The sequence below is a fragment of the Struthio camelus genome, chromosome 2 (assembly GCF_040807025.1).
Source record: "Struthio camelus isolate bStrCam1 chromosome 2, bStrCam1.hap1, whole genome shotgun sequence".
Classification (NCBI taxonomy): Eukaryota; Metazoa; Chordata; class Aves; order Struthioniformes; family Struthionidae; genus Struthio; species Struthio camelus.
In genome coordinates, this window is record NC_090943.1 from 96,911,370 (window position 1) to 96,924,117 (window position 12,748).

Here is a 12,748-nt window from a genome sequence, read left to right on the forward strand (position 1 = left end):
TATCTCTTCCAAAAATGAAGCTGTTTTTGTGCTGTAGGGAAGGTCAAACATTTAAAACATGGAAAGCTTTCTGGATTTCCCATGATGTGAAAAAATTACCAAGCATCTTGGTTAATTTTACAAAGCAAAGTGAGATTTTTAGAGCAAGCGCCAAGCATTAGCTGTGAGCACAACCTGATTAGTGTCCCTCCTAAAACATATTAGTGTAATTATGGACTGTGTTGACACAGTCTTCACAAACGTCAGCTACTAGAGTGAATGTGTTGCATGTATCACGTCTCTAATTTAAGATGCAAGTATTATTTTACAGGTTACAAAGCTAACATTTCATGTGAGTTTCTCCTCTCTTAGACTGCGACAAGTTTTAAAATGTACATTGAAAACTGGAACATTCAGACAGCTGCCTGGCTAAAACGGTAAGAGTAATGAAATGGTAATTTGCTTGTGAGATCCAAAAACTCTAGATGGCCTGGAAAAACACTGACTGGTGAATGTCCTAAATGCATAGCCTCCTGTTCTTTCTTCATTCCCTGAGTCTATAACAGTTGGTGTACTACAGTGGTATTTGGTGCTATAAAGTTTTATTGCTGCAAATATAAAATGTCCACATTTCACGTATGAGAAGCAAGGCCATAAATGAACTGTTCAGCTCTTCCAAAATAAAAAGTAATGGCATTCTGATGGCATCTTCCAGGCTGCTGCCGTTGGCCTCCATTATCCTTGCTGCACTGTTTCAGTGGCTATTCGTCCTGTGTTGTGTTTCCCATGTGTATTGCTGCTGGAGGGAAGCCTGGCTGCGTCGCTCAGATCCAGCTCGGTTAGAAAGGAAGGGACGTTCAGGTTTGCATCCAGAGCCTCAGTGTAGTCCAGTTTGGGGTTATCACATGACGCTTGTTAGAGAGTCCCAGTTTAAGACGTGGAGAAGAGACTTCCCAAAGCCCTGAGAGGGTCCAATTTGGAACCATGACTGTCAAAGCTCACATAACTGCTAAGTCCAAATTTTGTAGATTGCACTGTATCTTATTATTTTTAAATACACTTTTTGGCATGATTAAAGCTCGGTGCAAAATCAGTTAATGTGGAGCCTGAAACTCAGGCACATGCTTATGGTCGTTATCAGAACTATTTTTATTGTTAAATACATACATCTTAGAAGTCAATTTCTACTCCTCTTCACGATTCAAATAACGTTCCTGGGAAGACCTGTTATCTTGACTCGTTTCTTTGGAACACTGCATTTCGGTTAAGACTCAGAAAGCCAAACGGACCTGTCGGTGTGTTCTTGAACTGGTATAATTCACTTTACATCTCTGGAGTAAAATTCTGGGCTACTCAAAGTTAGCAGGAATCCACCACTTTGCAATAAATAGCTAAAGGCACACTCTGTAAAATAGCAATACCTGAAAAATACTCCAATTCACCAGCGAAGGGTGGGGTAATGTGTCTTTGTCCTTCTACTCTTGATTTCCTATTAGACTATTGAAGAGCTGAGCACAATTCCAGATGGAGAAAAACATTGTCACTATAAAGGTGAATGAGAAGTGTGGCCGCCTCTTTGCCTTTTTATTTATTTAAATTCCATGAGCACTGGTAACATTTGTTCAGGAAATCTTTGAATATTCAGTGCAGAAAAATACGCTTACGCTTTCCGTTGACTCTCATGCACATGAAGGAAGGATGCCTCGTGTCCTGGTTTGTGACTGAGGCAAGATGAAGCCTTTAAGAAAATGGAGTAAGGCCTTAAAGACCAAGAAGGATTTGAAGTGCAGTAACCACTGTTCAGTCATATTCAGCCACTTCTTTCTTGTTTTGATTTCTTCTTTGCAGAGTTTGCTATGACAGAGCTCCCTGGTACCCTACAGCTTTAACATTTATCCTGTCAGCCCTGTGGCATGGTATCTATCCTGGATATTATTTTACATTCCTCACTGGAATCCTTATCACACTCGCAGCCAGAGCAGTACGTACCTTGCGTTGTTCTCTTCCCAGGCCCATGTTAGATACTATCCTGTTATCTACTGCAGGGACCTCTCTGACACACTCAACCAGCTTATCCGTGCTGTGAGTCCTCTTACATGCCTTTGCAGGGATGATGTTCACTGAAATTTTGCTCTACATTAATATGAGTCACAGGGTACCCCCGCTAGTTGCAGCCAGCACTGATTCTGCTTGTGCTGCAGTGTTGTCCCTGGCTCTCTGGGGAAGTGCTGGTTTTGAGCATAGTTAGGTATGGGTTTGATAATACTGTTGGGTATGTTCATGCAGTCAGATTAGCTTGGGATTCAAGCTTATGCTTGAGTCCAGACTTCTGCTAGTCCATGTTGCCTATATGCTGGCTTGTAATCAGCTCTGAGCCCAGAGTCACTCTCAAGAGAGGAAAACTCAGTCATGGGCTGAGCGTTAACTCAAACTTGAAGTCTGCCTGAGTGGATGCAATTGACTCTCGTGTGTATGAGCCTAAGCTTGGGCACAGTTACCAAAGACGCAACAGATTTCACGTTTTACCATGGTTAGATTCATCACTGCCCGCCTTTCAGGCTGAACCAGCCAGTTGTGCAGGGCTGGGAGGCACCGCCGTTGTCTTTGAATTTGACTGTGCATAAATATCCAGGTCAATTTAAAAGGTGGAACTAGCGATCGGCATTAGCTGCTATGGCTAGAGCAGTTTGCTGAGCATGCCGCCCTCACATGTGCTTTGCCTCTCATGTACAAGGGTCCATTTCATAGACAAAAAGCCAAACCAACATCTATAGATAAGTGAACATGCTTGCATGTATAAATACATACTTGTTTATTTAAAGTACCTTCGTTTCACAATTGATAATCGGTAACCAAAAAAGGGACAGAGGGAGATAAATCGTGAAGACCTCCCTCCCTCAAAGATATTGTCCAAAGATCTGTCCAAAGTCACCAGTTTGCTCTGGTGACTGTGACGGAGGAAAATGGGACTTTCTTCTCTGCTTACCACTGATTGATTGCGGGATTTTTAGATATGCCGATCAACGGGCTTTTGTCTTCAACGGGCTTTTGTCTTCTTTCCAACAGTCAGTGCTTTCTAGCTCGGGTGTGAACTTGTCTGTAGCACTGGTGTTGATGATAAATGGAGGGTGTAATGGATAGACCACAGGGTGCCTGCCTGACTTTACCTAAGAAATTAACTTGTATCATTTTCTGTTTACTTTTCCTTGACCTGCAGATAAGAAACAATTGCAGACGTTACTTCCTTGCCTCACTGCCTCTCAAGATAGCCTATGATATTGTTACCTGGATTGTCACTCAGCTGGCTGTTTGCTATACTGTTGCACCTTTTGTTATGCTGGCTGTTGAGCCCACAATTAAGTTTTACAAGTAAGTTCTCGCCTCTTAACTACTACAGTCCAGACAAGCACAGCCTTTGTTGAATAAGCCAAACCACTCTGAAAGGCAATTGGCATTTCATCATAATTTCAAAGGAATTCAAACAGGATATTTAACAAAGTAAGGAGTGATTTTTGCACTCCCATAACTTGATGAGCTGATGATGCCAAGTCAAAACACTTATCTTTTATTTCTCTGTTTTTCTATATTCTTAAATAATCTGATTTTTCACATATTCATTTTCCTTTTTCAAAACACTCAAGTCTCAAACGTTAACAGTAGCCAAGGCTGGAGAGGTTAAAAATAATGTGAGTAGAAAGAACTCAGTCAAAAAAAAAAAAAAAAAAAAAAAAAGAACGATTCCCAGCTGCAGAATGCATAGAAGAGGGGATATGAATTGATCAGCAGGAGAAAAGGAGCGTACCTGACAAAGCATTGCTTACTGGGATCCGTATGTTTTTTCTTTCGGGATGTGAATGCTTTCATAGGTCCCTATGAAAGCGCTGGTATTGCAGAGTATATTGAATAAAGGACAAAATAATTTGGAGGCTGGACTAAATAGCTTTCCTTTTCTTTCATTCTACAGTAAACTTTGTCAAATGTAGACTAACAGGTTTTGGTTGAGAAGAGAGATGTTTTGTAACTTTAAAATAAGAGATACAAAACTGGTAGGCGCTGTGAGTAAATCTGTTTGAAGGGCTTTAAATGCTGACCTTTTCTTTTTTCTTAAAACATTTGATTTCAACACAGAGAAAACTTACCATCTAAAAACACCCCTAAATCTTTCTTTGTTTTGGTAACGTGCTTTCCTAGGTACCATATTAATGTCTTATTTTTCTGTCTTTTAAGACAAAAGTAGCAAACAGCAAGCAGAACAAAAAGAGGAGAGAAAAGCCTAAAATATTGAACTATTTTATGAATTTTCCCAGTTAGTGAAATTTGGTGCCCTTTTACTACAAAAGGCCATTCCATGTGGCATATGTTAGTATGTCGTTCTGTGAGATTATATTGCTAACCTCAGAACTACAGAAATAAACATGTATAAAAAGCTTGGTGTTAATATGCCAGTGTCCATGAAGGGTGAGAGCGTTGCCTTTACCAAAGCTCTGAACAAGGAAAGTGATTTTCCACCTCTGTCTCAAATTGGGTTGGTACCTTACTATTTTTTGCCCTAGTGACTCAGAACATAGTTAACACCTGAACTTAGGGAAGGAAACAAGGAAAGCAAGGAAATTGTAGGCCTTTGACCAGGCCGTGAATGTTTGGAGCCCTGCACACCTAACTGCGGTCTTAAGCACCTTACAAGGATATTAAGATCTGTGGTGAGAAGCACAGATGAGGCCATCCAAGGGTGCCCCTCTGTGTTTAGGAGCTGGACTCTACTGCTCCCAAACTTGGTCATCTCCAAGCCACCCCAGGCTCATATAGTTGGTTTTAGTATATTTGGTTTCTGTTCAATCCTGTGCAAATGAAGTTATTAGAAATAAAAACATTTGATATTCAGTAAGATATCAGATAAAGGTATCTCTGAATAATTGCCTTTAAAAACAAGGCCCTTCTGTAATTGTCTTTTACTGACCTCCTTCACTGAGAAGCTGAGTGTTTTAATTTATTTCAGAATGGTTTTTTTTCCTTTCTCATTCAGTTGCTTGGCCTTGTTTTTCATTTGTTTGTTTTTTACTGGTACAAGTTTTATGTCCTAAAAATGAAAGAGATTTCTTCAGAATGTGTCCTTTTATATTCTTTAACGTTGAAAGAGAGATGAGCTGAATAAATTTAGTGTTGATTTATTTGAGCTCCCAGATTTTGGGTTCAGGAGATGAGGGGTGGGTTCTGGAGTGTGCCAGATCATTCCTTGCTTCATTCATATCCATGGCCACATTTTCACTGATGCTAGCAGAGGTCACGTCCATAGGACATGTGCAAATCAGGAGCGTGTTTTGGTCATTTCTAGGTCAGGTTTTTACTTTCTGCATTTACCCCTTAGCACTACATTCTGCACTGGCTTATTGAGCCTGTACAATTCCTAACGTTTGTGTTATTATCAACAAGAGTATAATTTTGTCTTTTTTCTTTTCTTTTGAGGTCTATGTATTTTCACATGCACATCCTAAGCATCCTGGTATTGCTAGTGTTACCGATCAGACCTCAAGCTCACTCCGTAAGAAGGCCTCAAAATCAGGTCATGCAGAACTCCGTTAAAAACAAAGACGAATGATACCTCCAAAGAAAACCGCCAACACTGGGACGTGAACTGCCATATTGGAAGCAAACAAAGAAGAAAAAAGGCGGGGGAGGGGAGGGACAAACGGCAAGACAAGTGGCATTACTATTGCTTATCATAAAACCTTACTGGACAGGGCAGAAAAGAGCCTGAAAGACTGTGTTTCAGATAACTCCAGGTAACAGAGATTTACAGGCAACTTTTGCAGGCTCAAGGGGCATTTTGATTTTTTTTTTAATATATATTTTTATGAAGTGTTTTTATATATTTAAACTTTTTCACACAGGTGTTTTTGCTCTTTTACAGAAATATACCATTATTAAACAATAATATTGTAATTAAAGGGACAAGAAGTATCTAATAAAGAGTTCGATCAGCTGTGTACTAGCCTGGTGCTCAGGGCAGCTGATCATATCTTGGCAAAGAAGAGAGATGGTGTGTATAGAGAACCACAGAAAGGGGGAGTGCTCCACGGGTTGGTGCTGACTTCTGCCCCAGCAGGGAGAAAAGGGAGCAGGGCTCTCCGGGCAATCCCCAAAGTAGGGACTCCAGCCTGAGCTCGGCAGCAAGGATATTCCACCTCCCTCGAAGTGGCTCCTGCTGGTATGAGGGCAAGACAAGTCCCTTGGGAATAGGTGTCTGGGAACACTTGTCAACTGGCTAGGCCAAAACCTAAAGCCAAGAAAAAGCAACACAAAAGGGAAAAACCCAGAGTAGTAAAAACAAGGGAATACCCTGTGATCTGTAGAATAGGTCTTCTCTAATAACGCAGCTGGTGCTCATTGCTACTTCAGCCTTACTTTGCACTTTCAGAGTGATGCAGCGCTTCCATTCTACGATGGAAATAACGGAGAAGCCGTGCAGGTTTAGACTGTTACAACTCGCGGTTATGCGTTAAATCTAGAAAAGGTTAGCAATAGATCAGACTGTTCTGCACAAAAAGGTTAGCAATAGAACAGACTGTTCCACACGGAAGCATCCTGTCTCGTGTGGGGGAGTTTCATTTTAGTGTTAGTGGCTGGAAAGAAAATGGAACAATAATTATTATAATAAATAATTCTATACAAAACAAGGAGTATGATGTGATGTGATCGTCACAGGAGTCAACACCGAGTCCTTATATGATTTTGACAAGCCACTTAACCTTTTGGTGCAAGTTTCCCTTCTTGTAAAATCCCAAGATTACAGGGCTGTTGTGAGGTTTAACTTCTAAGGGCTTAGAGTGCTTTGAGATAACTTACTGCAAAATGCTATGTCAGTTTTTAAATTTATTTTTTTTTGTAGTTCACTTAACCCTGAAAAATAGGCTAATAGGACACTTCAGAACAATTAAAATATTAAAAATGAAAAAGTTTTACTGTTTTCCAGGAATGATTTTCTCAGGATTTTTAGAAGCAATTCCCTTGTAAAGTATTGATATTCTTTTTTGGCCATTTAACTGAAGTGTGAGTGAGCAAAGAATCTGCTGTTTATTGCATTCTGATTTCCGTGTTGCATTAAAATTTTGCAGAATCCTTACGTTGGGAAGGAAATCAGTGAAACTAAAACATGTTTTTAAAATGTTTGATTTTCTTATTTTCTGGTGGAAAGGTTTTGTCCTGTGACCGCCTCATGATTTAGAGCATATTTCATGGAAGAGTTTATCTGGTAATTTATTTTGAAGGTGAGATGATATTAAAAGATTGATCTGAATAAACAAATTGCTTTGTGTCACTGCATGGCATTATTAATGAAAGTCAAATGTGAAAATGGATAAATGAGTCTGTGTCTCATGAGAAAATCAGTCACAAATATGAAGGGAGCTATTCAGGTCTGTCAAATTTTACAGTCTAGATATGCTTCAGATTTTGCTTGTTGAAATGGAGACAAGAAGACCCCTGCCTATTTTAGTGGAAGCAGGAACTGTCCTTAACTTGGCCCACCTTTGCTCATCCTTGTGTGTTTTTCTCTTCATGGTCATTTTCTCTGTTGCATCTTAGAGATCTAACATTTTATTTAAAGATTTGCTATGACAGCTCTGTGGCTTGCTAAAGCTATTCCTACAGGGCTGGATGAAATTGCAGCTATTCCTTGAGGGAGAAAGGAGATGAAGGTTTGCACAATTCCCTCTGACTCCTCTGTCAGCTGGAGTGCGCAATCCACAACGCACCGGTGTGGATGTCACCGGAGCTTTGCCCAGACCCCTGAGGTCGCTCACCCAGAGGTTGAGAGCCTGGGTAGGGAGGGGAAAGGGGGACTGCACAAGCCTCACGTTTTCCTGCCGGGGTGGTCTCCCTAGGCTGAAATTAGCCTTTCTTTCCCCTCCTTGCCCCTGTTTTTCCAGCTCCATCTGGGAGGGAATGCAGAGGCTTGCAAGGACCTTGTGCTTGCAGCTTTGGGAGGTTCAGCATCATCTGCACTTAACCTCCTAGAAACTCTGGAAAGCATTGCTACAAATACTGGCAAAACGAGTATAATGTCCAGAGGCTCATCAGGCAAATGTTTCCAACAGGTTATCTTTAGTGCCTACTTTGGAAAATAAATGCACTTTGAGAAGGTAGGTTCTCCCCCCGCCACACACACACTGCCACCTTACGTGTGGTTCTCTGGGCCCTGAGATGTCCCCATGCAGGGCCTGTGAAGCCTTGGTTCAAGAAAGGCCAGATTTTATCAGTGGATTTTTTTTTTTTTGGCGTTTCGTGTACATGGAAGATGCTTAACTCTAATGCCTTCCACTTTTATTGTGGGTTTCAGCCTCTACAACGTGATGAACTAGTCAGGTCTAGTGAGCAAATTCTTATTCCCCGTCATATTGCGTTCTCAGCCTGTGACTGACTGAAAACAGGAACCCTGGGCTTCAATGAAAACTGTTCGTGTGGATTTAATATGATATGTTACATGAATTAAAATTGAAATGGCCTTTCGAAACCTTGCATTGCAGAGAAACTTGCTGACTGAATTAGTTTTAAAGCTGAAAAAAATATATAAATGCTCTAAAGTTTTGCTGTACTCTGTTACTTTACACTAGGCAGGTTACCTAGACAAACATGGCATACTGCAAAACTAACACAAAATATCTTTGTTGAAAAAAGGCCATTAGGTCTGGAACTACCTTTCTAAAGTCATTGTACTGTGGGAGAAAATTTTTCTTTACAGAAAGAGCGCCAACAGCCACTACCAGTCAGAGAGGAGATTCCTCATTTGATAGCAGCTTGCACCTACTTTGCACAGGTACAAGTAACTCTGGAGACCAAGTAGAAGTTCAGGTTATGAATACATGATGTGGGAACTCAAGTATTGGCCTTGCATTACTTGTGTCTAATTGGAATACTGTAATTTGAGGGTGTACTTCAGTGATTAAAGTACATGATTATGATTGCCAACATGTTATTAGTTTCTAATCACTCCCTGGGTTCTTTGTGCTGTAAAAAGCTGAGGAGGTGGGGACCCCGGAGAGATTCTCAGGGTATAAACAATCTTTTGATGGTTTATAACAGAAAAAGAAATATGGAACCATCATACAGGCATGAAAGAGGTGAATTGTGCTGGATTGGCAAAGTGTTTCTATATATATTTAAAAAAAAACCCAAAACAGCAACAGCAACTGTCTACTCCTTGAACTGAGGACAAATTCCATCTGTTATTTTTCAGCATATTTGGCTGCATAAAAACTAACCTGGAAGTTGAGGCACACTTGGAAGTGGGCAGAGAATGAAGAGTAAAGCTTTGTTTCAGCTTAATTCAGACATACCAAGGGGAATGAAGGGACAGCAGCTCCATGGAAAAAATCCTACGGAGCTGGTATTTAAAGAACTAACAACTCAGCAATTTCTTCAATGGACTTAAGGCACAAAGTACTTTCCTTTACTGTCCTGTGAGCTTCCCCTCCCTTCGCGTGAGTACGTTCCTGCATGTCCCCTTGGTGCATGCCAAGCAATGGAGGCAGCACAAACCTGGCATACAAGGTGAGCAGACATTTTTTCTCTCTTTCTGGCTTCTCTGTTTTGCCTGCATACACTGCACACAGCTTGGATTTTTGCATCTTTTGAAATGAGGTAAGTGGGTAAGAAGGCTGTAGACTTTTGCCCTGGTGGTAGGTGTTTGTGTAAGTCTGCATTTACCTCTGTTAGCTGAGCCTGCTTTAACATGTGCAAACGCGATCTGGATCCTTTCTTAGAAATACAGAGTGAAATTCTGACCTCAAGGTTGTCCACTAGTTAAATTCCCATCAGTGGGAATCTAAAGCATATCCCTGAACTGGAAACGGTAGAAAAATAGTCCAATTGCTAGAGTAGAGGGACTGACTGGAAACTTAGCTTTAACATTTAAGAGAGTGTTACAAGGGATGCCTATGGCCCACGTGTTGTGGGCAGAGGAAGAGCATGTCCCTTCTCATCCTGCCCGAGACAAAACGGCGTCCACAGTTAAATGTTCAAATATCCTCTTAGATATGATTCTGTTTTCTTATGTCTCTGAACTGACGTGCTTCAGTTCATGGGGACTAGCAGCATTGCACTGTGATACATTAGTGGGAGGCCTCGCTTGACATCTCAGCATGTGTAGAAATGCACAGTATGTGGCTTAAAAATCCATTCTTTTGTACATCATCAGACCACTGCTCCCTTTCTTCTTAGAGATGACAGTAATCATATGCAGGAAGCATGGGGATTTGCTCTTGGAAACTGCAGCCTTCTAACTGAGTGCTGATGTGAGACAAAGTGGAAATGCATTTGTTCAGTTACGTTTACGAGTAGTGCCCTCTGCGGGTGAGTGGACCTTGGCTAACGCTCGAGTGAAGATTTGAGTATTCTGGCCGGGGGACTCTGACAAAGGTGAGTGATTTTGTTGCGGTGCAGCCAAGCTAACTACAGGGCAGATGTGGATTTTCATATGTGCTGTAATAAGGACTTGTGTCTGCTTCGGGGCAGGATGGAGAGAGAAATCGAAGACCTAGTTAGATGGAGAAAAAATAATGTTACAGTAGGAAATGCAGCTTTACGGGTAGCAAAGATGATGTTAATTTGCCTTTAAAAACTTAGGTTATGCTCTGTTTCACCTTAAGTGAAACACCTGAAGTGTTTCACCTGAAGTCCACTTAAGCACGGTCTGGGGAAGGGGAACCACAAGACGGGGGAGAGGCTGTGAGAGGTGCCCTGAGACTGCCCTGGAGATCTGATTTATTGCCCATCCATAGAGCAGCTCTGAAAGTAAGACCCAAGGCTTGCCCAGAGGCTTTTGCACTGCAATGCGATTGCCTGCGCATCTGGGTTAGAGACCCCGCAGCTCATCTGTGGGAACCTTGCAGGAGCAGGGGGCAGCAGATCTGGGGTCTCTCTGTCGGATGCCGTACAGGTGCCCAGGAAAGACCTGGGAGCACACTGGAAGTGACCCAGCCACTGTGGGACACAGCAAAGGAAAACTCGGGCAGGGCCCCCTCACGTGCTGAGCAGCTCCTGAATTGTCCAGTGATGGAAACTGGTGTCCCTCTTCGTTAAACATTTTAAGATGATGAAATACGACAGTTACTGCTCTGAAATACAGGAATTTCTCTTGGTAATGTTGCCTATTTATTCTTGCCTTGGTGATGTCAGTATTAGTGCATTTTAGTTTTGCTCCTTTAATTTTTTTTGTTTGTGCTTGAGAAAGCTGGTGTTTTGCGACTATTTTATATCTGATCAGGGAGATATCTTGAGTTTGCATTTAATTATGTATGTCACAGATGTGGTGAATAGCATGAGTACAGGAATAGATTAGCTGACTGTATTCTCAGTATGTTAGTTGATTTACCTTTCTGTGACTTTGTATTTTTTTTGCCCCAGCACGCTTCAATGACACTTTCCAGTGCACAGCAGATGGTGCAGTTTAGGTTTAGAGGTGATTTCTTTATAAAATGGGTCACAGAACTACTAATTTCTCTTCTTTGGGGCTGAGCATCTGTGGACGCAAAGAAATGGGCACAAAGCTAAGGATGCTTGTCTGTTGTGAGTCTGGAGTATTTGCATCTCTCTATTCTTGCAAAGTGAACCTCTATATTTTAGTGTATGGAGGAGCTGAGGCAGCTCAGTGCTTCCTTCAGTGGGAAGCCTAATTCCTAGCTTTGTTTCTAGCTACTGTGTGGAAGAGTTTTAGCGCGTTCAAGGCTGGCAGTGCTTGGTATCACACTTCAGTGTATGAGACAGCAAAGGGCAACTTGCTTTTCGCCCTTCTGCAGTCTGAGCTCACTCACTTTTCACCCCCTCAGCGACCGTACTGGGAAAGTTCACTGTAGAAAGCAGCCACTTACCAGCTGGGGCTTGTAAGTATGGTTTCCACCACCTTCACCTTGACATGGCATATCTGCTGACTGAAAGAGGAGAAGCTGCTCTTGGCACGTTCAGGTTTGCAATTTCAGCCTGCCTGTCTCTGAGCACTCGCCTTACCAGGCCTCGGCTGGGCTGGGAGCAGCCCCAGCAAGGACCTGGCCTGATTAAAACTCCAACATACTCCTAGGTTTCTTCAGAGGTGCCTCAGCAAGCAACTCAGAGACAGCATAGGCTTAACTCTGTTGTCCTGATGCTCAGGCAAGTTTAAGCAGCTACCAGTGAGTGTACGGGAAGGGGGAGCCGTGGGAAATGCTGGCGTGCAGGTTGTCCAGCAGCCTGGACCTGCACGCATTAGGTGCTGGCATGGATGGGCAAGAGCATGTCCACAGGGGCCACATGTCCTCCCCCAGGCCAGGCCAGGACACTGCTGTTCTTGAGGTGCTGGGGACCTGGCTGTGTTTCTGATGCATGCTGAGCTGGCTCGCAGCTCCCCGGGGCTCTTTGGGGGTGCTGAGGGTGCTGGCATGCTTCCTCTTCTCCAGGTCTGTGAGCGTGCACATGATCCTCAGCAAGCATGTGTCAGCGAGAGGGACCGCTTGAAATTTCAGCCTTAAATGTGCAGAACTTGCTGCACGGGTGGTGATGACCTACTTCTGACTGCTCTGCTCCTCACTAGGCAGAACAAGAGCTGCTCCTGGCCCTGCCAAGTCTCACGATCTCCCTCCTGCCCTCCCAAAGTTGGGTTACAGCCCTTCATCCAAGACTTGCCCTATACCTATCCTTTTTCTTCAACAGCAACAGTGATTATAAACAACCATTGCGAGTGTATATGAGTGTAGCAAGTAGCTCATAGATGCCCACAGCTTTGCTGTGCTGTGCCAGGCCC

General features: G+C 42.5%; 1 protein-coding gene across 3 annotated transcripts in view; it reads left to right on the top strand.

The window, feature by feature from the left end:
- MBOAT1 (membrane bound O-acyltransferase domain containing 1) overlaps nt 1–7,281 on the top strand; it is a 58,603-nt gene extending 51,322 nt beyond the window's left edge. For all 3 annotated transcript variants that reach the window (XM_068931693.1, XM_068931692.1, XM_068931694.1), the window contains 4 exons: nt 352–416; nt 1,828–1,960; nt 3,197–3,348; nt 5,443–7,281. In XM_068931693.1, coding sequence (XP_068787794.1) covers nt 352–416; nt 1,828–1,960; nt 3,197–3,348; nt 5,443–5,575 — 483 coding nt within the window. In that variant the 3' untranslated portion in view covers nt 5,576–7,281. The remainder of the gene's footprint in view (nt 1–351; nt 417–1,827; nt 1,961–3,196; nt 3,349–5,442) is intronic.
- Nucleotides 7,282–12,748: the final 5,467 nt, after the last annotated feature.